Raw genomic sequence first — 27,428 nt, forward strand, 5'->3', positions numbered from 1 at the left:
TTTATAAGGAAGACTTGTGAGAGATGGAAGAAGAGTACTTAAAACATGCAGATATCAAATGAAAGCAGATAAGCAAGTAGCAAATATCAGAGCTGTTTGTTTTAGTGTTCCACTCACTAGCTTGGACACAGCAGAAAGAAAGGGAATGGTGAGACACTTCCAGGTTTGGTGAGGCACAGCAGTAAAACTGAAAACTTACCAGAAGTAAGTTCTGAGAGCAGTTATGTCCCACTGTCAAACACATGCCTCTAAACTAAGAGGCAAGTCATACATTACCATTTGGGTCTGAAGCCTGCTACTGTCAACATTTGTGTTTGTAAATTCCACTGATATAATGGTTTTAATTATCTAGGCGTAGATTTTGTTCCCATTAGGAAGAAAGTTCTTACAGCATCTAAGGTGAGAGTAAAACATGGTACAAGACTTCAAATACTAGAGAGTATCACAAATTATTCTCCATGATCCACACTTTGTTGTCAATCTTCTTAATGTAAAATGAATGTAAGGTGACATCCAGTAAAATATTCATTTCATTCTGATGTAAATGACTACAAGAGGCCAGAGACCAGTATAGGAGATGAGTGTGGGAAGGATTAGAGGAAGAAAGGGAAGAGAGACATTCCGTGGAGACATCTGCCAAGCCAAAAAAAAAAGATAATATCAAATGTCCTCCATGGAAAGAAGTGAAGTAAATAGTGGGAAAGGAAGTAAATTAAAGAAGGAAGACAAAGAAGAGGAAAAAATTAGAGCAAGAATGAGATAATCAAGAGTCTTAAGAGTAAAGAAAAAAAAGAAGTTGGGACAGGGAAGGAAGCCAGTTCCCAGACTGAAGGAAGGCATGATGTTGTTGGACAGATGGAAGAGGAAAACTGTTTCCAGCATCAGTGTTTTTGGCTCAGGGGAAAGACAGAGATGCAAAAGTCCTTTAAAGGAAACAATTATCACGGTCAAGTCAAAATTAGCCATTTACTAGAAGAGAAAGTAAGAGGCAGAAGTTATCTGATGGAGCTTGTGTGTTAAAAGGACATGTTTGACAAGCCTTTTCTCCCACCTGACTTTTACCAGCAGCTGCTGATAAAACACAGAAAGCATTGAGATGCTTGCTTTCTGGTTCTCTAAAGTGATAAGCAGTGATTAACATGGGACTTGTGACAAACTCACCTCTCTAAAATGGCTCACATTAAATATATAAACTGACAGGAACCATAAGTCTCAGCCACTTGTGAATAAAGACTCAAAATATCACCAAATTGTCTTCACTCCTTTCCCCCAAAATGGTTGGAACAGAAAATCTTGCAAACTGTTGAGAGAAAGCACAATTTGATCCTTTCTTACTTAGAATTCATCTGTTCAAAACAAGCTAGTACTACAAGAAGCAGCAGAAGACCTAATCCTGAGGCGTGAGCCAAAAAGGGTTTTAGCTTGACAAGAACCTTTATATTCTTTAAAGCTAATGTGAACTGCATATACTTTAAAAAAGCAGATCTTTAAATTAATTCACTTCAGACCCTTGAGGTTATGTTGGGTTAACTCCTATAATGGGAAATTTGGAATTCTAGCTGCTGTTTTTTTCTGATACAACAAGGTTATGTTCTGAGAAACATCTATTAGTGGGGAGGAAGTTTTACTGCAGATGTTTGTGATTCCAACTTAAGTTTCTCATCAAAACTTTAATGAATATCAGCTGCTTGGAGTTGTGCCACCAGTCTCCAAACCTTTTGAATCATAAGAGGCTGAAGCAAATGGAAGCACAAGACAGAGCAGATGCATAGCTGGAAGTTTTCTCCATTTCAAGAAGACGTATAAAACACCCACCAGAAAACAAAATTTAAACTCCACTGCAGTGTATTCCCACAAAGTTTTGGGCAAGTACCAGCAAAGTGCCCTAAAGCTTATTCTGGGCTGTGAAAACCAATAAAAGGCATTTTATGCCCACTCTTATTCACAACATGGGAAGCAAGGAAGGAATTAAAAGTCCAGTTTTTCCAGAGGGCATGAGAAGAAATGAAAGAATTGCTTTCTGAAGGAAAATTTGGCCCGATTTAAACTGATAACAATTAGAGCTTCTAGTGTTCAAGAGCTGTGTAAAAGAAGTCTAGTTGCTGAGTAACATATAAGCAGGCACTGATAATTTACAGCTTACTTCTGAACTTCAATTTCAAACACCAAAATATAAACCCTTCAGGTTTTATATTTTAATTGGTACTCTTGAATGTTTGGATCTCATCCCAGTCCATTTTCACACACCACCATGAGCTGGGGATGTTTGGGTTATGCATCCTAATGCAAGATTCAACAACTGCTGAACAGGATTATACACAAAGCTGTTAGAGCTCCAAAGTTTTCGAAATTTAATTCTTTGTCATTAAAATCTCAAAGAGATTTTCCTAACTGTCAGTCAGGATACAAAAAGTGTGTATTTGACAAGGAAAATAGATTCACTAAAATACAGTAAATATGATCTGGCTTTGTCATTCTTTTTTGGTTGTATTTTGCAATTCTTTATATAGTTATCTTCCTGAAATAAATACTTTGTGGATACTAGAACTCCTTTTTTTTCTCTTCTGAGAAAACAACAAGAAATCCCACAGCATCCAAGAGTCAAATAATGAGAGAGGGCTGTGAAAAATATTTTAGAAATTACTATTCCAAGATTACAAGACTGTAAGAACAACTATGATGTTAATGTTTAGGTCATAACATATGGAAGCCAGGGAGTATGAGAGCAATTGGCACAGCTTAATTAATTTGAAACATAATTTAATAATTACAAAAAGAAAAAAATACTCTAACTGGATGAACAACTCTCAATACCTTCTGTAAAAGTAGACTTTTTAGCTAAAACTGTAATACTCAGAACCGCTGTTTGACTCTGCCTACCCAACAAAATGAATAAAAATTAGTTCATTCAATCTTTGACCATTGCTGCCAGTGTAACAGCAGGAAAAGCAGCTACATAGAACCAGCACCTAAACCAGATAGTTTCTGAGCTCTGTGGTACCCTGTTACTACCCTACAATGCATCTTTTATGAAAGACCTTCCAAGTGGCAAGAGATTAGCAGACTTTTCTGCCAAGGCTAATGCAAGGCCAGTATGTCCTAGGGTTTCCTACTGTGGTTTTCCACCTCTGAGCCTGGATCACAGCCCATGGAGAGCCACAGAGAGCCTGCCATTCATTCACCCTTATGCTGTGCTCCCCACTCCTGGCTCCAGGGACTCTTCCTCAAAAGCACTTTGTGAAAGGAAGCATTTATCCAGATCCAGAACCCAAAAAAAGAAAATAATAAAAACAAAATCTGGTACAAAATATAACATAACCCTCCCTACCCTGACTATTAGAATCCTTCATGCCCCAGAAAGGCTAACACAGCCTGGCCCTTTGAGGGTTGGCAAGGTCTCCAGAGCATCAGCACCTGGCTCAGATTCATTCAGGGGGATGTGGGCAGGTATTGGAGGTCTAGACTTGGTGTAAGGTCAGGGAATTTGGTACTCTGCTCAGCCTTTTGCAAGTTTGTGGTTTTCTGTGGCTCTCTATTTCCAGTCAATGGCAAGGATAGTCTGCAGAGGTTCAACAGGGTATCTAAGGCAGCAGCTAATTCAGGGTGTTTGGTGATGGATTTCTGTGATGGATAGGAAAAGAAATTGCTTTTCTCTTGATACATTGATTCTTTCCTCACTTGGAGCTAACAGAAAATTTATTTCTTCATTATCAGACAGTGTCTATGATGAAACAAGCATTGAGAGATAGAGGCAGGTTACCCCTTCTCCCCAGCCCTGGCTTTTCCTCTCTCCTTTCAGAGCACAGCCTCTGCCCAGCTTCATCCTGAATGTATGGCATGCATAATTAACCATGCTGAGCTGTCTTACTCTCTTCCCACACATTTGCAAAGTGCTAAGATGATCCAGGGGGAAAGCCTGAGAACTGACCAGAAACATGGGATGTTCCCATCAGCCATCCCCAGCAGCTGTCTTGTCAATAGCTGGGCTACCCTTGGGAGGCAGAGAAGGATGAAAGCTATTTCTCTTCATCTTTCAAGATTTTCACATTGGCTTGGGTTTCTAACAGGCTTTTAATTGATGCTATGGCTATTGGTCAAGCAGATCAATGTTCCTCTCTGCTGTGATTCCAACATTTCAAAGAGATGTAAAATCAAACCAGGAAATACTAGAAATCTGTAAGGGAGGAAATTGAAGCTTGAAATTTACCCTCTCAGTATTAGTGTCCCACAAACACATTAGTACTTGCTTTAAAGCCCACTTTTCTTTTTCATCCCTTGAAAATTTTTGTCTCTATCTGTAAATCTCTCAGGGAGTACTGTGGTTTGTCAACTGATTATGTCTCACTTATCTGGGAGGCTCGATGACTCAGAATGTACATTTCATGTAAGTGGGGACTGGGTGGAGGGTGGTTAATGAGGAAACAACACAGGTTTATCCCTTTTCCTGTGAAATGAATAACTTTTTTTTTTTGAAAGAGGAAAATCAACCAGATACCCTTTCAAGTGCAGATTTTCTATTTCCAACAGCAAGCATCTTGTAAGAGTACGTTTTTTACTCAGTGGCAGTACTAATAAGTAAATTAGAGACTGGTATTAATATCTGATTCTTAGCCAGCTTCCAGACAGCTAAAACACTTTAGCCCTCCCCCTTTTCAGAGAATGCCTTTTAAGCAGAGGCTTTGTCTTTCCCACTGTATATGGAAAAAATGACTGTGCAGTTCTATGGAGAATGCCTAGCTGAGATATGTTTATGTTGGATCCAACCCCATCTCTGTTGCTGAATGGCAGTTTGTTTTCCACTTGAACTGGGGAAGGGATAACAGTCTGGAAACTTTTTCAACACAGGAAATTTTTAAAAAAATTTAATACGGTTACTTAGTCAAGGTAATAGACAATGTTGTTGTTCTGCATAAAGCCATCTGGCTTTCAGCTGTTTCTTGTTTTCGGGAGTCCCCATCAATCTGTCACTGCTGCAGTGGAGGCACACACAAGCCCACCCAAGGAACCAGAATACAGAGTGACAGTGGGCTGGGGAAAGGGTTCCTTGCCATTTTTTGCTGCACACCATTCTCTGCTTTGCTTATTGGTTTGGAGGTTACCCGTGTGCAATTAGCCCTATCCACTCTCTCTCTGACTGCCAGCTCTACCATGCCATAGGGAGAAATGGAGGTAACATTTTTTCTGTGTCTTCCTGCTAGCTGGATTTTATCAAGAATTGTAGTAACTATTTTCAGTCTTACTAGTTTTAATTTTAGTGATCTCTGATCTTTGCACCTAAAGCTTTGAGAAGAAGGTTTCCACCAGCTTCATAACATGTCCTTTATTATCATCCGAAATAAACTTCTCTTTTGGAGGCTGATGAGTTGGTAACTCATCAGGTAATACATAAATAATCCAAATTGTCATGGATAAGTCAGCAAGTGGAGTTTTCAAGTTAAAAAGTTATGAAGTTGGTGTCTTGTCCTGTGTCCCTTAAGGCAATCACAACTTTTCCAGTAAATTCTGAGCAGAGCTCAACCCCTCTGTATATATAAACGATGGAGAACTTCTAGTGTTTAGTTGCTGCTTAACACAGCAACAGTTGGAAAACCAGACTAAACTCAAATCATCAGAAACACTCTTTAGCAGCTGCAAACTGGCCAGACAGGGTCTGCCTGGCTCCAGACCAGCTCTGTGTTCTCAGGTGGGAGCATCACTGGGAATGCAGGCCAAAAGGAACAATCTTGAGATCCATGCACAGGGGATGACAGAAAGGACACTGGGAACAGAAAATAATGCTTCATTTGTTTCGCCACTTATTAAGCAGTTCATTTACTGAAAAATATTATATGTTCACAACCAGCATCACTGCTTTATTTTTTGTTGTTTTGGTGTCTGAAGATTCTAATTATTCAGATTCGCAAAAATACACTGCTGCAGATTTAATCAGCCTTTCACATCACTTATCCAGAACACTCCATTAATTTGCCCAGATCTATAGCAAATGCACTCATCGTGGGTTTTTTTTATCAAACCTACCTCATGTGAGAATTTCATTTAAAAATAACAATATGCAAAAATATTTGAGGGCTCTACTGAATGACAATTTAAGCAGGAAAGAATTTGCTTTTATATTTGTAATTTAAATAATGAAACAGAAACCTTGTTAGTGTGCAACAATTGCTTTAGTTTGCAGTCTCATTACATGCAATTAGAACTGAGATACCTGTCAAGATAAGTGGATAAAAAAAGATTACCAGCATTGTGCCCAAATCTCTTCACCAACTTCTGGTTAATTTCTAATTTACAACATCAATGGAACACTGGAAGTAATAAATATTTCACAGTTAACAATGTCACAAATTTAAAAGAACAATATAGGGATTCAATGGAGTACACCAGGGTGCTTATTATAAAACTATCATAAACATTGATTTGGAGACTAAGCTAAAAAATGTGTTCCTCTCAGGATTGTTTACAGTTTTAAAAATAAATTTGAAATTGCAAATGGCTAATTTGCATGAGGTTTCTGCCTTTGAAATGGTAAATATACAGAGTGGCTTTTTGCATGCAGACAGTTCCCTAACAGCTGTAGTGTCCTATTAAATGCAGTAATTAACTGTCTAGCTGTGATGTCACACACTGAATTCATTTCTTCAGTAATAATAGTTAGAATGTGACCTTTCTTGTTCAGAAGAATTTGATACTGTAGACCAGAGGTAATGAAGGCTTATAGAAATTATAAATAGAGCTTGGAGGCCTAGGGGAAGCTGGGGAACAAACTTGTTTGTTTTTAATTCTCTAGTTTGCAAGGCTTCAAAGCTCAGATAAATTTAGCAAAAAATCAACAGAGAATAAATAAAATTGCAGAGCAGATGTCCACTTTTGCCTGCACATTTTGGGGTACCTCATGTTGGATAGCAGAACTTCTATCTGTCTCCATGATTACTTTGATGGTAGAACTTGTCTGGCCAACAGGTCAGTTATTAACTTCTGAGGGCCTCATTCTCCAGAGGAAGACAAAGATCCTTCTGAAATGTCACTCCGTAGGGATTTATATGTCCAAGTACAAAGGCAATCTTGAATTTATTACTCACAGTCTGGGAATTTAAAGTCCATTTATTTCTTTAAATGATAACTTAGAGTGAGCCATGACAATGCTGTGAAAGGGCACCACCAGGGCATTTTATTTTTAAAATTAGTTATAGTTTACCTCAGTCTTGGAAAAACTTACAGAAATTTCCTCCTTAGCCAAGACCTGATCTAGGAAGATGCATGGAATAAATTAAGAGAAAATAATAGGACAGATAAAGGGAAGTTACCAGCAGAATTAATGGTCTTTGTACCTTGAGTAAGAGCTCCTGTTCTTAATATTTTATTTTTTTTTATAAGAGAAAAATGCTTTAATCATTGTATCTAACAGAAACAAATGCCACAGGTGATATTTTAAATAAACAACTATATCAAATAGATTTTTCCATATTCATGTTTCCTTCCTTGTATGAAAAAAACAGATTTTCCTCAAATATCTGAAAAGTTCCCATACAAAGTTACTTTGAAGCTTTCATGGGAAATTTTATCACTGAACTGTAGATCTTTCTCTCTATAGTCTTTGACTAATCCTTTTCATATATCTGGTATGCTCTGGCAGTAAATCACTCATAAAAGTCACCCTCAAATAGAAGAGTGAGGTCTAGCCCTAAGAAAGAATTGTGGGAAAAAGGGGAAGGCAGCACAATGCCAAGCAGTGCTGTGTACATATCAAAATGTCTTCAAACTATGACTGTTTAGCTGAAGGCCAAAAACATTCTTTCAGCACTGCATTAAGAAAAGTCTTGGGTCCAGAAACTGCTTTACATTCACTGCAGACATCTGGAACAAGGAAAACACAACTACAGGAAATGTCTGGTCACATCAGAATGTTCAGTGTTCCTGGTGGTTCTGACCAGTTCTCTCAAAGGACATGAAGCTGTGGAGGAGTGTCACTGCTGGGTACAGTGGGTACTTTTGGGACACTGGGATTACATTGTGTGCTCTGCCATGGGTTACACTGGGTACATCTGGATACAGTCCCAGATAATTGGCTCTAGGCAGCCCTGCTTGGACCAGTTGACCTCCAGAGGTCCCTTCCAGCCTCAGCTGTTCTGTGATTCTGCATGGCTGTGGTCATTATTCTATCTTACTGACTGAGGAACTGAATGAAAGAGTAATGTTCATTGTCACACAAGACATGAGCAGAAGAATGCATTTTCTTGAGTCCCAGTATTCTTATGAACATAATTAGAGAAAGAGAGCAGCTCGTGCACGGTAACAAGGTGATGAGTTTCTTTGATGTTCAGTGAGAAGGAATATTTGAACAGTTTAATGAAACTATTGCTGTGGAGGTGCTTGTAGATTAGAGGTGAATCATATGTAATAAAGTGGGTGAGTGGCTGGGACCAGGTGCAGGGATAGGCAGGGATAGAAAAATAGGAGAAGTAGGAGGACAAATGGAAAGCAGAACAGGGAGGACACAAGCGTGAATATAGAACAGGGCAACAACAGAATGGCTGTGAGAGCCAGTGGGGGCAGGTGGAGATCCAAACCCTTCAGTGTAATGTTCAGTTGCTCCATTAATAGATACAGCCCAGGAGAAGCACCGAGGCCTCCCCCAAGAAGGGCCAATGAACAATCATCTCATCTGGTTGGCATTTACTGTAAGACTGTTTAAACGATATTCAAGCTTCGTTGCCAACAAGAGAGACATATAATATAGACAAGACTAAAAGGTAACCTATAAATAAAAGCTAGGGTGAGCTATAAATACAAACTGAGGAGCCATGGATTTGATCAATGCCTCAACAGCCTTATTGAAAAATACTCTCTGCAGCAAACCCCTCATTGATACAAGTACTCGCTGTGCTTCTGAGGAAATTATAACTGCACAAATATACTTTGGCAAATTCAAGTCCATACAAAGTTTGGGAACACAACATCTAGAAGAAATTAAACAAGTTATGAACATCTGCATAGTTATTATTGTAAAAATGTGGCAGCAGTATGAATGACAGTCAGAACCATATCAGAGCTGTCATCAAGTACTCGTATATAAAGAGGCCAAGGACACCTTCTAGAAATTATTTCTCCCTTGTGTCTCAAAAAACCAGAACACAACAAAGCAGAGAAAATTTAATTAGACAAATTCTACCCTGAGTTATATACTTCAGGATCCCCCAGATCATAGAGTCATGGAATGTTAAGAGTTTGAAGGGACCTTAAAGTTCATGTAATCCCAACCCCCCTGCCATGGTTGGCATTGTTGGAGAAGCAATAAAAATCAGTGTTTCAATACAGCCATCTGCTATCTCAACCATTTCAGCTGTTGAGAGGCAAAGATCACTGTCTCAAACTTCTTTCTTACAGGGTATTATGTGAAAAAATGCATAGCTTTACTTTGCTTTTTTTGATGGCATTTGCTGATAATCTTGTGAACAGTTTGGTGTTCACGTGTTAAAGAGATGAGAGCAAAAACTGTGAAGAAGAGGAGCAATGCCAAACAATATTCAAAATAGAAAAATAATATTCAAAATAGAAAAATAATATTATGGGCACTGTTTTCATGCAGTTATCTCTCATGGGCCTACTCTTTTGGAAAATGGGAATCAGGAACCATCCAGAGGCATCTGGAAGCGTCTGGTGTTCAGTGAATTGTTTATCTCCTAATTAAGAAATGTGATGAGTCAGCCTTTCATGGTTAGCGAGGCCAAATTAATAAGATGGATTACCTGCTGAGGCACACTGCTCAGATATCGAACATGTACCTGTAAAATATGTACTGTCTCCTGGGCACACATAAAACCAGCATAGTTCTAACTTTAAATGCATCCCAAAATTTTCTCAGTAGTGTTTCTCCACTATAGTCAATATTTTGTCCCAAAGCATTTTCAGTAAGAACTAGTGAGCTGGCACCACTGAGATCTTCATCCAAAAATGTGGAAAAGTCTAGGTGTGAAGAGCACCAAAGCACATTAATTAATAAACACCTTATCAGTCTGGTAAACTCAACCCCTGATGGGCTCAGGTTTTCCTGCCTGCTGACCCTATGCAGCAAGTGCAGCTCACTGGTTTTCTAGTGAAAATGCAAGTCCATCCAGTCCTCTGGGACCACAGCAAAAACCAGCATGTCTCAGCCAGCAGCAGGGCCCTGTAGAGCAAATATAAGTATATCCTTTTCCCCCACTTAACTCTTGTCCGTCCTCTTGTACCCACACTCTTCTGGAACCCCATGCAGTGAAAATATACTCATAAAAACTACACATACTGAATTCTCAGCCCAAAATTTATCCTCCAGCAGTTAAGCACCTTTTCTGTGATCAATAAAATGCATGTTGGCTGCATAAGACAGTCAGGGCTCCTGAGTGTGCTGCACACCAGTACAGAGGCTGACACCGAGCTGGAGTTGCACACAGTGCATTCTGTCCATCTGCTGGATTTTATATTTCGGCAACAAAGGGAGAGAGGCTTTTTCTGCAGGTCACCAAAGGCAGGAGGGTCAGGAGAGTGGGATGCAGTGTTATCACAGCTCTTTTTGTTTGCATAAAGTTTCTCAGCAGGCTGAAAAAGAACGAAATCCTTGTGTCTATGCTTATGAATAACGTCTTTGACCTGAGGAATTTGAAATGTCTATTAGTTTGCTCCCAGAGAGCAAGAAGCAGTCAAATTACTATCAGTCTACAACTGGAAGACTGGATTTTAAAAATCCATGTTTAAATGCACTGGAAGTCAATTATATCCCAAGCTGAAAAGCAGATGTGAAAGTCACATTGCTGTCCTCAGTATCTTTTGATGAATGAAATACCAGAAGCATATTTGTATATCTGTCCAAGGTAAAGAAGACAGTTTTGTAGTTAATGATTTCCAAGCACGATAAGCCATAGATTTTGTGCCTGCCCAGAGTGGTTTTAAGACAGGATGTCCACGGATTCAAACACTTTGTATATTTACATCCCAATTTGGCAAAGCAGTATTTTTTGTGTGCCGTTTGGAAGGACCCAGAAAGTGTCCTTAAAATGGGGTCATTCTTCTTTCTAGGCTAGATCTTCCCTGCAACATATGTAGAGAATTGGTTGGGTCTGTCAGACATCAAGATTTCCTTTATATCCATCCACTTTCTCTACCTGAATATACTGACTTGTGGAACAGACTCTAAGGAGACTTTATACTTCTGGTTGGCATTTACTGTAAGACTGTTTAAACGATATTGGCCAGATCTGTGGCATAGCTGTTGCAGCCTGGGCACTTCTACAAGGCACAGCACATCTGACATGTGCAATAGGCTTCATCTCACAGACTTTGTATACAGAGCTGGCATCTACACACAAACTGCCCTCCACACCCCTCTGTGCTGTTAGGAGAGAGCAGCAGGCACAGCTGACCAAATTTAGATATGTTTCCGTATACAAGAAATCAAACCATACAGCGGGTGTCCAGCTGGCTTCTGGCCACATGGCATCCCTTGTGGAAGTCTCCATGTGGATGACTCCCAGCTTGCTGTGGTTTAGTCTCCCTACACAGGCACGCAGCTGCCAAGGCCAGCACACCCTCGCACCAGCACGGCCACAGCTGTGTTAGCTCAGCACAGCACCTGGGGCACAGAGCTCCTCGGGGCTTCAGCCTGGGACTGCCTTCAGGGCTCACACAGACGTGCTGGGTGAGACCTGCTGAGTGCTGAATGTTTGGCAAGATTTCTGTGAGCTCTTGGCTGGGGATTGAAAGTGAAGTCCCTATTATAGGTGATCAAAACCAGCAATCTCTTTGGAAAAGAGTCCTGCCTGTTCTGAGGAAGCCAGAGAAACTGAAATAACATCAAATGTACAGTAGAGGACTGCTTTCTCAGACTTGTTTCTCTTATGTTCCTATTTCTAATAAACAATTGCATAAATGAAAGTACTGGAGATATTCAAGCAGGAAAACATCTTTATTTTTAGGAAGGGCAATAGGCTATTTATCTCAAGTTGGCCTAAGCAAACAAACTTCAAAAAGGCCTCAGAACTGTAGCTGCCAGTTTCAAATACTGCCTATAAAGACAAATAAACAAAAGCAAGCATGCTTTGGTTGAGTTTGGAAATGTCCTCAAGGAGCAGAGTGCTGATGTTTCCATGGTAATGCCATGTACTTCCAGCAGACTGGTCTCTGCTTTAGGGACAAAGACTTTAAAATGAATGGAGGTGGTTTTGAGTATTCACTCATCTCTGTATGGTAAAAGATACAGAGTTTCAGAGACTTGATATAACTTTGAGTCCAAAACCTCTGTTTTTCTAAACTGTTCCTTCCAGATGGGTGAACATTACACATTCATGTCAAGCTGCCAAGAAGAGACATTGCTCCACTCAATTTGTCTGATTGTTTTCATCAATGCATTGAAAACATGGACTTAAATTATCCATGTGTCCTACTTTTATAGGTATCTATGGCTGATATGATGCCTGTTATATCAGAGGAGCAACACTTTTCTTTTCCCTGTGTTCTGAAGCAGAGCTTCATAATGTTCAAGTAGAATTTGTTTTCTTTTCTTCTTCTTTCTTTTCTTTCATTTCATAAGAGACAATGGGGACTTTTCTAAGGGTCCTACAATTCCAAAGCTATTAATCAATAAATGTCAAGTGATCAACATTATTATTCAAATAATTTACAATATGTGTGACAGTTCTCCATAAATGTTTTGATTGAGAGATAGCCTCTCAGGCCAGATTTCACACTCCTCAAACTATGAGTTCCTTTGGTTTATGTCTTTTTATAATATTTATACCACCTTTACAGAAGAGATCAGACTGCAAAAAATGAAAACTGGAATGCACAAATATATTTTCAAGATTAAACTATATGGCAAATTAAATTTCATCAATATAAAGAAAGTAAACAAAGTGTGGTATGTCAGCTTAACCAGAGATAGCTGTGTATGTACTTGGGCAAAACCACATGACAGATAATGAGAATGAATTATATTCTTTTCCACTGAAGGCTAAAAGAACATGATCAGGACCAGTTTCTAAGACTTGAATAGCATATCATAAATTATTCTAGAGTGATTTATCTAACCTCTTGGCATATGAAGAAGTAACCTATGGAGGCTGCCAGAAACTAAGAAAATGTGCATTTTTTCCTCTTGCCATCAAAAATCACCCTTCTACACAAAACATGGTGTTTGCAATACAGGATAGAACTTATTTGTATTTTTGCAGATAGATCTGGGACATCATGTTAGTTCAGTTAATTTTCATTTCATCATGAGCCCGTGAGTTCATCAGTCTCAGCTGTGCCCAGATTGTGTTCACTTTTACTATCCTGACCAGACCTTTCTCTCTAGTAGTGAGACTCTACCAAGTAATATCATAATGTTTGACCTTTGCCTCATGCCTGAACATCCATGTAGGTCCCTAAGGATCCTTCTCAGACCTGGAAGGAAGCACACCTTTAGACTGTCTCTCTAGCAGCAAAGACCATAACACTGCTGGGAGCTACAAACAAGGCTCTTCTGGCACTAAACTTAGAAGTGACTTGGCAGCTGATGTGCAATGGCAGCTACTTTGAGTGCTGTTCCTTAAATTCAGTTCCCCACGTGCACCAGCTGTTTCCTCTTTTACAATGGTCCTAGAGGACAGCACCATCTTTTTCTTCTGGGCTTGTTTTGGACCAGATGTGATGGGATTCCTGGTCCAAGACTGAAAATAGTATCATGGATGTAACACAAGCTGAAATGTCCATTAAATGTCTATAAATGCAGATCATTTAACCCTGAATACACATGCTTTTGTGTACCTCAGCACTTGGGAGGAAACTCTGGAAATAACAAGCACTGGTGTGGATCCAACAGAGTCTTTTATAGTGGAAGAGAGCCTTTGTGTGTTTATACACTCACAAGTCACAAGTTCCAGTACTAACTAAAGATACATGCCATATTTTGTTACCATTAGATGAGAAAGTCAATAGCTACACCTGAAGTACAGAATAAAGCAGTGTTGGGATCTCCTAGTCAAACAGGATAACACAGCCTGTGTCCATGTGCTGAAACACCCCCCCGCGCTTGCCCAGAGAAGGGTAGCCCTATAAAAACTGCCCCGTGGGAGCACATCCTAACAGATGCCATTCTCTGAGCCGAGCCTGGTCACTGGGAGGAAAACCACAGTCTGTCAAGGAGCAAGATCAAGGCCTGAAACCACACCTTGCCTTTCTTCAGCTGGCCAGTGCAGATGTGACCACAGAGAATGCTCAGTGTGTGTTACCAGCACAGCACTGTTCTTTTGGGGAAAGCAAACCAGAAGAGCATACACCCACCCCATCACAGCTGCACCACTCCTGGGAGCTGGCAGCAGGAAAGGAATGGGGGACCTGGTTCTGCCCTCAGTTTGCAGGTGCAGATCAGGAACAACTACGATGAAAATGATGGAACTGCTTGAATATAACATGGGAGTAAATTCATACTCTGTGTATGTGAATTGTCTTCTATCTTCAGTCCCATCTTGCACCCAGACCAGCAGAAAGGTCTGAAGAAGCAGAAAATTATGACAGACTCCCCAGCACTTTCAGCATGCAGCTGGTTCTTGTTTTTAAGTAATGCAATCATTAAATCCAGATGCAGGGCGGGAGCAGGGGAATAAATGCCCCACGGGTGCAGAGATTTTCAGGAGATCAGCAAGGCCAAGATTGGACTGGGCTTTTCAACTTGAACTGGAACAAACTTTGTCCCTCAGGGAAATAAAATATCTAATAATTGTGAAGACATAATTGCTAATGCAGACCTAACATTTTGGCCTTCTAATTGTCTTCAGCATTCAAAAACAGACCGTGGACGGAAATGTTCCTCACTCAATTGCCTACATAACTATTTTGCAGGAAGGGTATTTCCATTTTGTTCCAGTCCTATTTCTGCTTTGTGAGCAATAATTTTGTGCTCCCAGAACATTCAGCAATTTGAATCCCTCAATTAGCTCAACGCTGACACTTATTTTTATAAATATTATGTTGGCTCAAACTCTGGAACAACCAACCAATCACTCCATTATCACTAGTAGGGCAAGGAGCAACAAAAATATATCAGAATAATTGAGAATGCCTGAGTAAACTTCAGAGCCCAAAGGAAATCTGGATCCCATTTTCCCTTCATTCCCTTATTCCTCATACCATTTATTGTCAATATCTCATTTCTGGTTTACATTGATGCAACTCATGGTTTAAAGTACTGTTTCAAAATAGTGAGCATCAGCACCTCCCAAGTTTTTTATGATTAATTGAATAACATGGGGGGGAAAGGCTGTGAAAAAAAACACCCAGATGACTTCCCCATGTCTCATTTTGAAGAGGGGCAGATGTCTTAAGGAACTCAGAAGTGTGTCCACTAATAAGAGGAGGTAAACTCGTTCCCAGTGGACCTTAGCAAAGTCTGTGCAGCCCTTGCCCTTAACACTAAAACCAACATGATCTGACCTGCACTAACTTCTTACTGCTGGGTGTGTGGACTAGATGGAAGCTCTCTCATGGCTGCAGTGCAGGCACACCATCAGTTGAAGCATAAATGAGTTTATCCTTATGGCTGACTAAAGGATTTTCATAGACACCTTTACAAGCATTCCTACATTTCCATTGTCCATAGTCACTATCATAAGTAAAAAATCATTCTGCTTAGACCTGTAAAACCAAGAAAGATTTTGGACTGACACTAGAGGAACACAGCTAGGACCACCCACTACCAGCTCTGTTCATCAGAGAATATAACAAGCTTTAGATCTGTATGGGTGGAAAGAAATATTGCAAAGGCAGACATTGGGACAAGAATCTGTTTTCAATTTAGAAACTAACTGTCTCCCTTCCACAGTGTGTGGTGTAATCATTGAGCTGCAATCCTTAGTCTGGTGGGAGCCAGTCCTACCGCTGTGTAAAGACTAAACAACTGAAAGAAACAAGCAGTAGAAATAGACAGTATTTCTGCTGTCCCAAAGAGTCTGTGGTCTGAAGACTTTGCCTCCTAGGAGCTATTATCAAAGAAAGCGTTTCCAAAACAAACCAGATAAAATTCTGTGCACAAGAATGGTAAAGGCAACTGAGTTTTCCATTTATGTTCATCTCCACTTCTCAGAGCTCTCTGGGATAAGATGGGACTAATGATTAATCTCTAAACCTCATTTTTAAAGCCTGCTGTTAGTCATCTCCTAAGATGTTGTTTTCCAAGCAAGCAGCTTGTCTGGCTGGACCTAGCCACACTTGGGAATGGAAGTTAACACGCAGCCAAGGATTGCTGGCTCTTGCTACCCAGAGCCCCCCAGCTGCAACTACAGCCCAATGCAGACATGTGAGTGCAGGTCCCAGGAGTGACATGGCCACAGCATGGCCAGGGCTGGCTAGCCCCAGCCACCAGCAGGGACATTTGGCACTACTGCTCACAGGCCAGTTTCTGCAGGTAGGGAGGTGTCACTCTGTGGGTCTGCATTTTGTACTGCATACCTGCTGTTCTGACATAGCTTAGCTGGGCATGAGAAGCTACAGGTGCTAAGATATTTTTCTGCACAGTGCAGAAAAATACCTCATCCTTGATTTGAGGGCAACCCAGGAAAATAAGGAATAGGAAGATACAAAGAAAACCTAATCCTGATTTGATCAGTGTAATACAGAATACAAAAAGTTCTGTACAGAGAGCCACAAAAAATATTTCAGTCTGGCATACCATAAACTCTGACAGCCACCTCAGGGATGCTGTTTGTAAGTGATAGCAGAAACATCACTACTGGCAAATCACTAGTGTGGCAAATAATTTTTGGAGCACTAACTTACATGCCAGTGTCTTTATATCAGCTCTGCAACAATATTGCAGGACTTAGACAAGAGTGAGATATTTAGGATCCAAAAATTCATGAATCTAGCATAATACATGCAACACAGGGAGACTGGACAGGATAAGCAGGGTGACACAGGGTACCTGAGCTAACAGTTTGCTGATGAGGTCAGCCTGTGTACGTCTCACCAGCTTTGCATAATGAGGGAAAAGTTCCTCAGTGAAGAACAAGAATTTATACACAACAAAAACTTTCATTTTCTTCTTATTTTTCAGTCTTTGAAGGGCACCTTAATAGCTTTGTTTGTGATTCCTTATATTATTGCTGTAATTATTATTCAAAAGAAGGTGATCCAGATCTTTGCAATTTCTCTTCCATTTTGGTAAGCTCTGGCAAATTATCAAAATTACTAAATTACATAAACAGGCAAAGCCACACATTTATTCAAAAAGGCATTGATCTTTGTAGGTATGTTTCTGTTTCCCATAGGTTATTCATTCAAATCGCATCAAAGCTTTGATGTAAATTTTCTAAAGCTTTTCTCTTTTCTTTTCTTTTTTCTTTTCTTTTCTTTTCTTTTCTTTTCTTTTCTTTTCTTTTCTTTTCTTTTCTTTTCTTTTCTTTTCTTTTCTTTTCTTTTCTTTTCTCTTCTCTTCTTTTCTTTTCTTCAGTGAATGCTATTCCTTTCCTATAAATACACCTTCTTTACCAAATAAGGATTATGGTTTGTGTTATAACTCATCCTCTAGTACAACATGCAGTAAGAATCTGCCAGCTCCACACCCATAGCTTGTCAGGGACAGGACACAGGCAGGAATGCTGACAGCTTTAACACTCCAAGGCAAAAAACCAAGCACCAGGACAGAGTGAAAGAACAGACTCAAGTTCAGCAGAGTGTGTGTGGTCTGCTATGATGGGGTTGTGCAGTGTGCTCTGGGGAGACCTGATGGCTGTAGCCTTGCTTTCCTCTCCTCTCACCAAACCTAACTCTCCAGCTACATATGAATACAATATTTTTTTTTTTTCTCATTGTAGGGATGCCAAGAAGGATTTTATCGTACCAGCTCAGGAAAATGCTCTCCTTGCAACTGTAATGGTAATGCAAACAGATGCCTTGATGGATCTGGAATCTGTGTGGTAAGGAATTCCTCTGTTCTCTGATTGTCTGACTTTTAATACCAATGCTCAGTTTCAATATAATGCAAAAGCAGTGTCTGTACCACAGCAGCTTTTTGCTGAAGAAGGATCATAAGTAGGGCCAAGATCAATACAGTAATAAATTATCCTGGCCAAAATTAATTCTCACTTAAATTATCTCTGCAGATTCAAAACAGTTCCCTCATGCAGTATTTGTGACAGTTAACATGTGGAAAAGTTTTAGTCCATCAGAAATATGGAAAGAGTTTTGTATACCTCTGGAGAAAAAAAAATGTATAAATTCAAACACATTTCTTTCTCCCCTTTATGAATACAGTGCTGTATATAATATAAACAATTTACAATGGTGAGTGACCCCTGTGAGTGTATATACATGTGTTACCCAGAGCAATTCAGCTGCATGGCAGTCTCCTGCTGCCAAGGAACAACATGAGAAGGTTGAAACAAAACACCAGGGGAAGAGTGTGTTGAATTCCAAGGTACTGTTACAATTTCCCATATGCTCAATCTGACTCAGAATCACCTCATACAGAAAGCTGTGTGTTAGTAATAGTAGTCAAACATTTGTAGCTCCAGAGCAAAAATCAGCCCAGTAAAACTAATCCCAAATACTAGCAGGCAATTAGGGCACTAATACACTAAAAAAATGATGGAAGCTAATTGTGTTTAAACCACATAGCAAGAGCCAGGCATTATTATACTCTTTGCAGGCTGGTAAAGAGTATAGCTTGTAAGAGCCCAGAACCCCTTGCTCTGCCATGTGTTACTTTTGACAAGTCATAAACCTTTGCCCTCAGTTTATCTCTTCATAAAATGGACTCATAATATTCACATACTTTGTTTTGTTGCAACCACTATCAAGTTTTCAGTTATACAAATACATCAAATCAAGTTCCATGGCATATTTCCTACCACTTTTATTTCTGTGGGAAGAAGACTGTGCAGCTGTTCAGCACAGGAAAAATTACTATGGCTTGGCCATTGTAATGTGCTTAGAATTGGCTGGTTTCTGCAGAACACATATTTGCTTACTTTTTAATATTAAATTTTCAAAAGTGGTTTTAGACTGCCAGGCATTCCCAGCTATTCTCTTTTGCATGCACAAGGCTTTTGGCTCATGGGATCATTGTCCCCTTAGTATCAAGTGACAGTGATGCCAAGGGGAAACTTCTGATGGAAGACTTGGGAACAAGATAGAGAGCTTGTCACATATCTGCTTCTGATGACTCTGGTCACCAGAGATCTTCTGGAGTAGAATATATGAGGTAGGAAATTATTATATCCTCAGGTTACAAACACAACAGAAGACCTGTTTCCTGTCTTCTACAAAAATATGGCTGAAGTCAAGAGTTCCGGACAAACAAACAAACAAAACCAGAAATTTCACAGTATCAGGAAGAAATTATCTGAAAATAAATGTACGTTCCTAATTGGTGTTTCTTCTCTTGGAACCAACAAGGTAGTAAGGAATAAAACTAAAAGCTAAACCCTAGATTACTGTTTGAGTTCCAATACCCCTTTGATAGCTTATCTGAAGGATTTTAAAAGCCATTAAGCTCAGGTCATTTACTTCTGAATAAAAGGAACAGTGAAAAGGCTTAAGTGAAATAAAAGTGAAAGATAGAGGAAAAGTGCAGAATGAAAAGGAGGTTTAAAGGTTTGGTAGCAGAAATCAGGAACAGAGATGCTCATGAGGACTGCAGTAACAGGACCTTCCTGGAGATTAAGAAATTTCTGGAGAAGTTTGGAAGACTAATGAAATTGGTAAAACAGCAAAAAATGTGACTGAGAGCCTGGGAGAAGAAAAGCTTGGAGAGAGAAAAATGTAATTTGAATCACATCAGGAAGAAGCACTTTAGATGAATAAATTAATTGAATTTAGGAAAAGGTGACTTGATGGTTGGTAATGTGACTTGTATTAGAATCAGTGGACAAAGCAGCCTTTCCTGGAGAAGAACACATACGGATCTGACCAAAGCCTGCTGGAGAAGAAATGAGTCAATATCTCTATTTTTGGGTGTTCAGTGGGAGAATGGGGGCTCACCATTCTCCCTATTCTCAAATTTTTAGGTCATCTACTACAATAAATCTTGCAGTAGAAACCACCACACTTGACAGTTAGAATGATTTTCTGCATTCAGTCAGTTTTTAATGCAGCAGCTAAAAATTAAATCTGTATTTATCATACATACATTATTATGTTGTCATCCTCTATTTCCATGATTATGAACTTATCTCCCTGCTTCCAAGATGCAACAGCATTCTAAAATTTTATCATTTATGGACTCTCCACCATAACCACATATTACATTAACCTTGAGCCATATATACAAACCATCTTTAGGAGCAAATCTTTAGAAGAACTGATCTTCCCCAAAGTTAAATTTTTCTATATCTCCATATTTATCAACATAATGGAATGATTTAAACATTAAAAAATCCATCACTTTGTAAAGTTAACTCTACTAACAATTCTGGAAGCTGTAATAAGGTGAAACCAACAATAACACTGTGTTTGGTTGGTAGATATTGTTTTATAACTAAGCTGTAAGACCTGAATAAATAGACAAGACAGTATGAAAAGGAAAAAGTACTCTGCTTCAAAAGGGATGAAAAAAAAGGGTTGGGCCCCATATGATGCTCTGAGGCCATCATATTATGCAAATCCCTCAAATCAATTTGGCAAATGTAGTTCCCACAGCATAAAAATTAATTAAATTTTTACTGGCCTGTGCCCTGAATTCAAAATCAAATAAAATTAAACTCTTTTTAATGATGCCTTAAGGTAGAGTGCTCATATCTGTAATTTCTGCTGACATATATATCTTGGGGTTCTGTTTCAAAACTTCTCTCAGCTTATTCATAGAGTGCAAATCAAATCCACGAGTCATTAAAAGCTTATTGAATGACACAGTCAATGAATCAACAATCTCCTTAGGTAACCAGACACAAGAAATTATTGCAGACAGGGCCTTCCTTGCATAGATGTCCACATAAAACCAGTACAGAAATCAGTCACATGATCCTGTGACTAAAACTGGAGAGACACATAGTCCATTTTGTTAAGATAGAAAATCACCCAAGTGTTAGAAGAAGAATAGCCAGCACAGCGTAAGGTCTACTAATGATATATGCAAAGACAGATGTCAAATAATGCTTCATTTCAAATACATTATCTGGTGATGCATGCAAGGCCAGTAGGGGAAGAAACATCAACTCATTGTGCTGATCTTGAACTGTGGATTTTAACACAATTTTCTCAATCCTGGCTATGAGAAGCTCTACTAATGATATATTCAAAGAAAGATGTCAAATAATGCTTCATTTAAAATACACTATCTGGTGATGCATGCAGGCCAGTAGGGGAAGAAACATCAACTCATTGTGCTGATCTTGAACTGTGGATTTTAACACAATTTTCTCAATCCTGGCTATGAGAAGAAAATTAGGTCTCTTTTTAGGCTTTAGATTTTGATTTTAGAAACATGCATATGTGTGATGTTAACAGGGTGAAACTGCAAGAGATTCAAGTGGCCATCTGCGTACCCAGGGATGTGTGCTTCCCTTGCATCATACCTTGCTGCTAGTAAGATAGGAAGTATGAAGGGAACACTTTACCTCCTGCACCATCCCCCAGACCACACCCCACAACAACCTACATCTGAACTATTTCTTTAGAGCACCTCCACTGAGGGCTCAACATTTCAAAATTCAGACGTGGGAGTGGTCTTCAAATGACCGATCATCAGAGGGGCTGTGATGGTCACCTCTGAAAAGAGTGGCATATGGAGACCCAGGGATGTGCACTTCCCTTGCATAAAGCCCATCATGTCTTGCTGCTAGTAAGATAGGAAGTCTGAAGGGAACACTTTACCTCCTGCACCATCCCCCAGACCACACCCCACAACAACCTACAGCTGAACTATTTCTTTAGAGCACCTCCACTGAGGGCTCAAAATTTCAAAATTCAGACGTGGGAGTGGTCTTCAAATGACCGATCATCAGAGGGGCTGTGATGGTCACCTCTGAAAAGAGTGGCATATGGAAGTGAAACAGCTTTTCTAAAGCCATAAACTGTCACACTTGCATAGGGTTGTGCAAGTAGTAGCAACTCACAGGGCTCTACCGTACTTAAAAATTTGATTGCAGTCTAGGGAAGCAAGTTGCTTGAAGTACCTGCAATATATTATGGCAATGACTCCAAAAGAACACAACAAAATGGATTGTAGGGTTGAAAGTTCTTTAAAAATACCATGCTGTTTACCCAGGCAAAATTTTTGTTAAACTGAGTTATCAGTGTCTTACATGAGGTGTCTACTGTTAATGGAGACTAGATCTTCCTTGATGCATGAAAACACAGAACAAAGGAAGTCTGAAGAAAGCATTACAGCAGAAAGTGAAGGTAAATTTCTTGTTATCTCCCTAGAAATTTCTAAGCAATTTGTTATCATTTCATTCCATATATTTGATTGGTCTTTATATAAGTCATTCAAATACTCATAAGGAAATACATAAACAAATAAATAGATAAATAAATAAGTGTGGCCATTTTGGAACAAGAAAGACCAAATGATCCTAACAGTGGAGAGGATAAATCCACCGGTATCCTTTCCAGCCTTTTATGGAATTTTTTTACAATAGAGCATATTGTCATGTAAGTGATTTGTGTTTAAGCATTTGGGTTTACAGCTGAGTGGAAAGGTTGGAACAGATTTGGCAGTTCTGCCCAAGAGGATAATATGTTCCACATGGTTGCCAAGGCTGGTCTGGAGAACTGCCAGTGGATCTACAATCATCCATCAAGTATGAGCAAAAAGCAGTAGGGAGCTAGCAAAACTCCCCAGCTTCTGCCTTCACAAAGAGCCTTGCTGCTTATAGCTCACTGCTTCTTTCTGCAAAGATGGGCTGCAGGTATCTATACAGCATTGGTGACATTTGTTTGCAAATCTAACCAGAATGCAGTATTAGTATGCAGTAATTTTCAAAAACATTAGCGTCAGTCAACACATTTTCTCAGGTATTTCCCTCCCTCTTAGCAATGTTTAAACTTAGTATTTGTTGTCCTACCCAGTTTACAATTGAAAACATGCAACAGTGATTCCCAATGTGTGAGCATTTCATTTCCTCTCCTGCACAGCCAGTTCCATGAAGGAAATCAGGCCAGGACTGCAAGGAGGGGCTGCTGCTCCTCTCCCACCTGCTCAGCCACATTTGTCACAGTTAGCTACACCAAGTGATGGGTTGAGAAAGCAGTGGGCCAGGTGCATTTGGCAAGGCATCAGCTCCCACTTCACTAATACAGGACAAGGTCTATAAATCAAAACTTTCACATATAGGGGGTATTTTGACCCAAACCACATCAGGAAATTAGTTATGCAGCTATTCTCTTTTTCTTTTCTTTTTTTTTTTTTTTACTTAGACAGGTGTCTTTAGTGAAAAATTGCACAATATTTTATGTTTACTTTAAGTGCCTCAGCTCCTTCTCCCATATGAAATTCTGAAAACTAGTACTGCATCTCACCCACAATGGCTGGAGAGAGAAAGCTTGAAACCCTAAACCTCATAGATGGAAAAGATAAAACATGTACAACTCTTGGCTTTCAAGTAATTTTGATGCACTCTGTTTTTTATTATTATTATTTTGGGATGGCAATGAATTCTGATGTGCATATCATGATAGGCCATGATATGCAGTTCTGTAAGCTCAGATATGAGAGCATATATGACTCAACTGCATTAACAGTTGTTAAAAGACTATTTCTCAGAAGGACAAGTAATAAGGGAGAAAAAAGCTAAACAAACAGACAATTCCTAATACATTGCAACAATAACCATTTTCATCTCCAAAGTAGTAGGATTGTCAAAGTTGGAGGACCCTTCCAGATTTCACAGACAATATTTAAGACCTTGTTATTTTGGGGGATTTCATTTGTGGTTTTGGAGAGGTGGGGGTTGTTGTTGTACTAACTTATGAGAGGCAGGGCTGAGTATTAACTTTTGATTGCCCCTGGAGTGTCTCCATGCTATCAAGCATTAGGTGTGTAACTGGTGCTCTGCACCACTCTGTGGCCGGTCCTGCCTTTCTTCAATTTTAGAGGGTACAAAGAAAACCAACTTGCTACCTATTTCCTATGGAGAGCATCCAGACTGCCTAAATTGCACTTTGTTATCCCTCAGCTGAAGTAATTTCCCTAAAACTGCATACATGGCAGATTTAATGAAGCTGGTGCCTTTGAAGACCACCAGAATGAACTCTTTTCTTGCAAGTCCAGGTTCCTAAATTAAGCTGGGGCAGATTCATGCCTCGGTTTTTCAGTTGTGTTAATTTTCACAAACATGTCTGTCTTGTGCTGGGGAACTTCTCCTGGTACTATTACCTGAAAAGAATCAACAAACTTTTCATTATTTTTTCTGCACAAATGTATGTACTGAGAAGAACTGCATCACATGAAGTGTTCTGTCTTCTCAGAACAGTAATTCCAGTTTTACTTCCAATCAAATGGGTCTAGGAGCTCAGCGCTGACAATCATTTCCAAGTAACAATGCACACCCCCCACACCCACTCATAGCACCATTCCATGTTCTTTTCATGTGTGCACTAGTAATTACAGTAAGAGCCAGGTCAAAATGCTCACACTGATTGTTGGCACCCAGTGAGAGTGCCAGAGAGGAGGAGTAGGACCAGCTAAGACATTTTCTTAGGCAGGCAAATACAATCCAGCTACTCTGTCATCAGACAAGCTGCTGGTGTACTGAAGGATGAGTGATTCCATGCTGTAGACTCATCTAGAAGCCTTTAGAAGCCAGACTGCTACTGATCATCCACTCAGAATGATCCACGGAGAAGCAAAGCACTTTTTGCAAACTACCACGCCCAATGCTGAGAATCATTCATGAGCCGCAGGGAGGGTGTTCTCCCTACCTTCAGATAGATTTCTTGGGCTTAATGCACTCAATAGTTTAGTTGTAGATGCAAAATAATGGAATATAAAATATAAGGACACCTTTTCTATCACTGTAAAAATATGGCTCTAAACACACAGAGAAGTTCTGTCTTGCTAAATAAGAAAAAGCCATTTTTACGTAATCACTAACCAGAGAAAAACCACAAATGTGCACTCAGATAATGGGGTATTTGTGGTAAGAGAGCCCTTTTTTGCTTCCCTTCAGTTTAGATACAAAAGTGCAGATTTGAGGAGCAGCATTTGCTGTCCTGCTATGTTCATTGCAGTCGTATTTGAGCTTTGGAAACCAGTAGCAGATTTACTTTGTTAATATCCATGTGTTGTGAGCTGAGTACAAACAAGGTGAAGTGACTTGATCAAACAGAGTGAAGGCTACAATCAAACACACCCAAGGCCTCTGCCAGTGCTTCAGACACAGGGTGGCTCAAGCACTACAAGTGCTCAGTGCCCACACTCTCCTGTCTCTCTGGGGGTACATTAACATCATGTTTACATTGGATAATAACAAATGCAAAATATCTTTAAAACTCTATTCGCCTTCCTTTAGCCTTCTGGCTCTCACCACATGCCCCGTGGTTAATGCACTTCTTTCCTCCTCCTCCTCCCCTTCCTCCTGTGCAAACTTTCTCCTAGTATTCTCTCATTTTAGAGGGTCTTAATTAAAATAACCTTCTGGTTTTCCATAGACTAAATATTTTATTCCTGACAGCAAATATGACTAAGTAAAACCACCTCTATCTCTAAAACCACTAATGGCTAATCTGGTTAAAGATCTGTGGAATAAATATTGATTATTTTTTTTTCCTTTTCTCATCACATTCTACTTGCTGTAGAGTTCTCTGGCCAAATGACAGCCTTGCACAAAGAATAATTTCTGGGCACTGGGTTCTCTATGACTATAAAGTATGCAGGAAGCAAGACAAGCAAAGTCCTTTAGAATCAAAATGGTTCTGAGCCTATAAATAATGAGTCCTAATTGGGGATCCTTTATGGAATTCAAATAAGGAATATTGGGTAAAAAAAAAAAAATTAAAAAAAAATTTAAAAAAAAAACCAGATGTGTTTTCACAAGAAAAACCAAAAACATCCATGTTGCCAGGACAAAATTCTGCCACTAAATCAAAGTCACAGCATGAGGATACAAAACTAATTTAGGAATGCCTGTGCAAGTGAAGCTTGATTATTTATTTTCATTAAATGTCTTCCCTAATCACATTCCTCTCTTCTCATACTCTCTCTTCAAAGAACACACCATGTTTGGAGAAGAAAGTGAGGTTCAAATCTGCAGGGGCTGCCACAGGTGAACAGTTGGTTAGCTGATCTCCCTCACCCCACTCCAGGGCTGTTGAAGATATTCCAGCCACAGAGACACCAAGGTGCCCCTTGTCTCAGGCTAAGGAGTTCCCTCCCATTTGGAGCACTCCTAAACCCCACACACATCTTCCCTGTCAGTTCCTATCTCCTGGGCCAGGTAGCACAAGAGGTCCCATGCAGGGCCCCACTGGATTTCTCTGCAGCCCATGTGTGATCTCGAGCAGAGGCAATGGGAGGTCTAGGCTAGGAGAGAACCTAGACTGGTTCCCATTTCTAGTCTCTGTTTCATACTCCACCATCAGCCACAACTGCTCTATTAGAGTGTGTCACAGGGTACATACCTCTTGAGTTCTTGGAATATCCATTTTTAAATCCGTTGCCCATTAATTTGTCTAAGGAAACCCTTTTTTGTCCCTGCAAGTACTCTCGCCTCCTGGCAAAAAGTAGCAAAGTATGTTCTGTGTAGGGAAGTACCTCTTCAAATCATTGCCCCTCAGTTTTTGTATTGCATAATTTGGGTGAACTATTGTATTGCATTCAGCTTATTTACAAACTTTTGAATTATACATAACCCAAACACACCCTCCTGCCTTTCTGTCCCAGCTGAGCAGACCTACATTTTTTGTCTCTGCATGACACTGGTGAATACTGAACAAAACTCAGTTCCAAGGCTTAGGTGGTGATTTGACCAGTGACTCTTCCCATGCTGAAAAGTTACTGTTATATTCTACACTGAATTCCTACCCTCTGTCAGCTTTCAGTTGGCAAAAGAAACTTTTTTTCAAGTATCCTGTCAACTTACTTGGTTTTTTGTGGAAGTGGTGATAGATTACATCCTCTGATTCCCCTTGCTTATTTGCATCATTATTCAGCAGATAGTGAAGGAGGGATTCCTGAATTAGTTGATGCTTATTCATATACTCAGAGGTCTTCTTCTTTATTATAGGCATTATCATCTTCCCAGGGATGAAAATCGCATCTGTCAGTATGCAGTTTCCATCTTCCTTGATATTAGCTCAGAAGAGGAAAGGATCAAAGAAGCTAGCCCAAACCTACAGCAAACATGCACTGATACAGTTCTCCACATAGGTCTGCCATGGATCTATTTCCTTTCTGTCTCAAGCCTGGCATAGCTGCTCACATCTGTACTGTGCCCATACAAATTTCTGTAATGGGAGAGTTCTGATTCAGGGATACTACAAAACTC

At 39.7% G+C, this 27,428-nt stretch overlaps 1 protein-coding gene across 2 annotated transcripts in view; it reads left to right on the forward strand.

Annotated features, from left to right (window-relative positions):
* The window catches only part of LAMA4 (laminin subunit alpha 4), a 101,338-nt gene that overhangs the window by 4,290 nt on the left and 69,620 nt on the right, over positions 1-27,428 (forward strand). For both annotated transcript variants that reach the window (XR_005629816.1, XM_039729224.1), the window contains exon 2: positions 17,820-17,921. Coding sequence is in view for 1 of the 2 variants with exons in the window: in XM_039729224.1 (XP_039585158.1) it covers positions 17,820-17,921 (102 nt within the window). In the remaining variant the exon portion in view is untranslated. The remainder of the gene's footprint in view (positions 1-17,819; positions 17,922-27,428) is intronic.

This window comes from Passer montanus, unplaced genomic scaffold, assembly GCF_014805655.1.
Source record: "Passer montanus isolate IOZ18808 unplaced genomic scaffold, ASM1480565v1 scaffold11, whole genome shotgun sequence".
Taxonomy (NCBI): domain Eukaryota; kingdom Metazoa; phylum Chordata; class Aves; order Passeriformes; family Passeridae; genus Passer; species Passer montanus.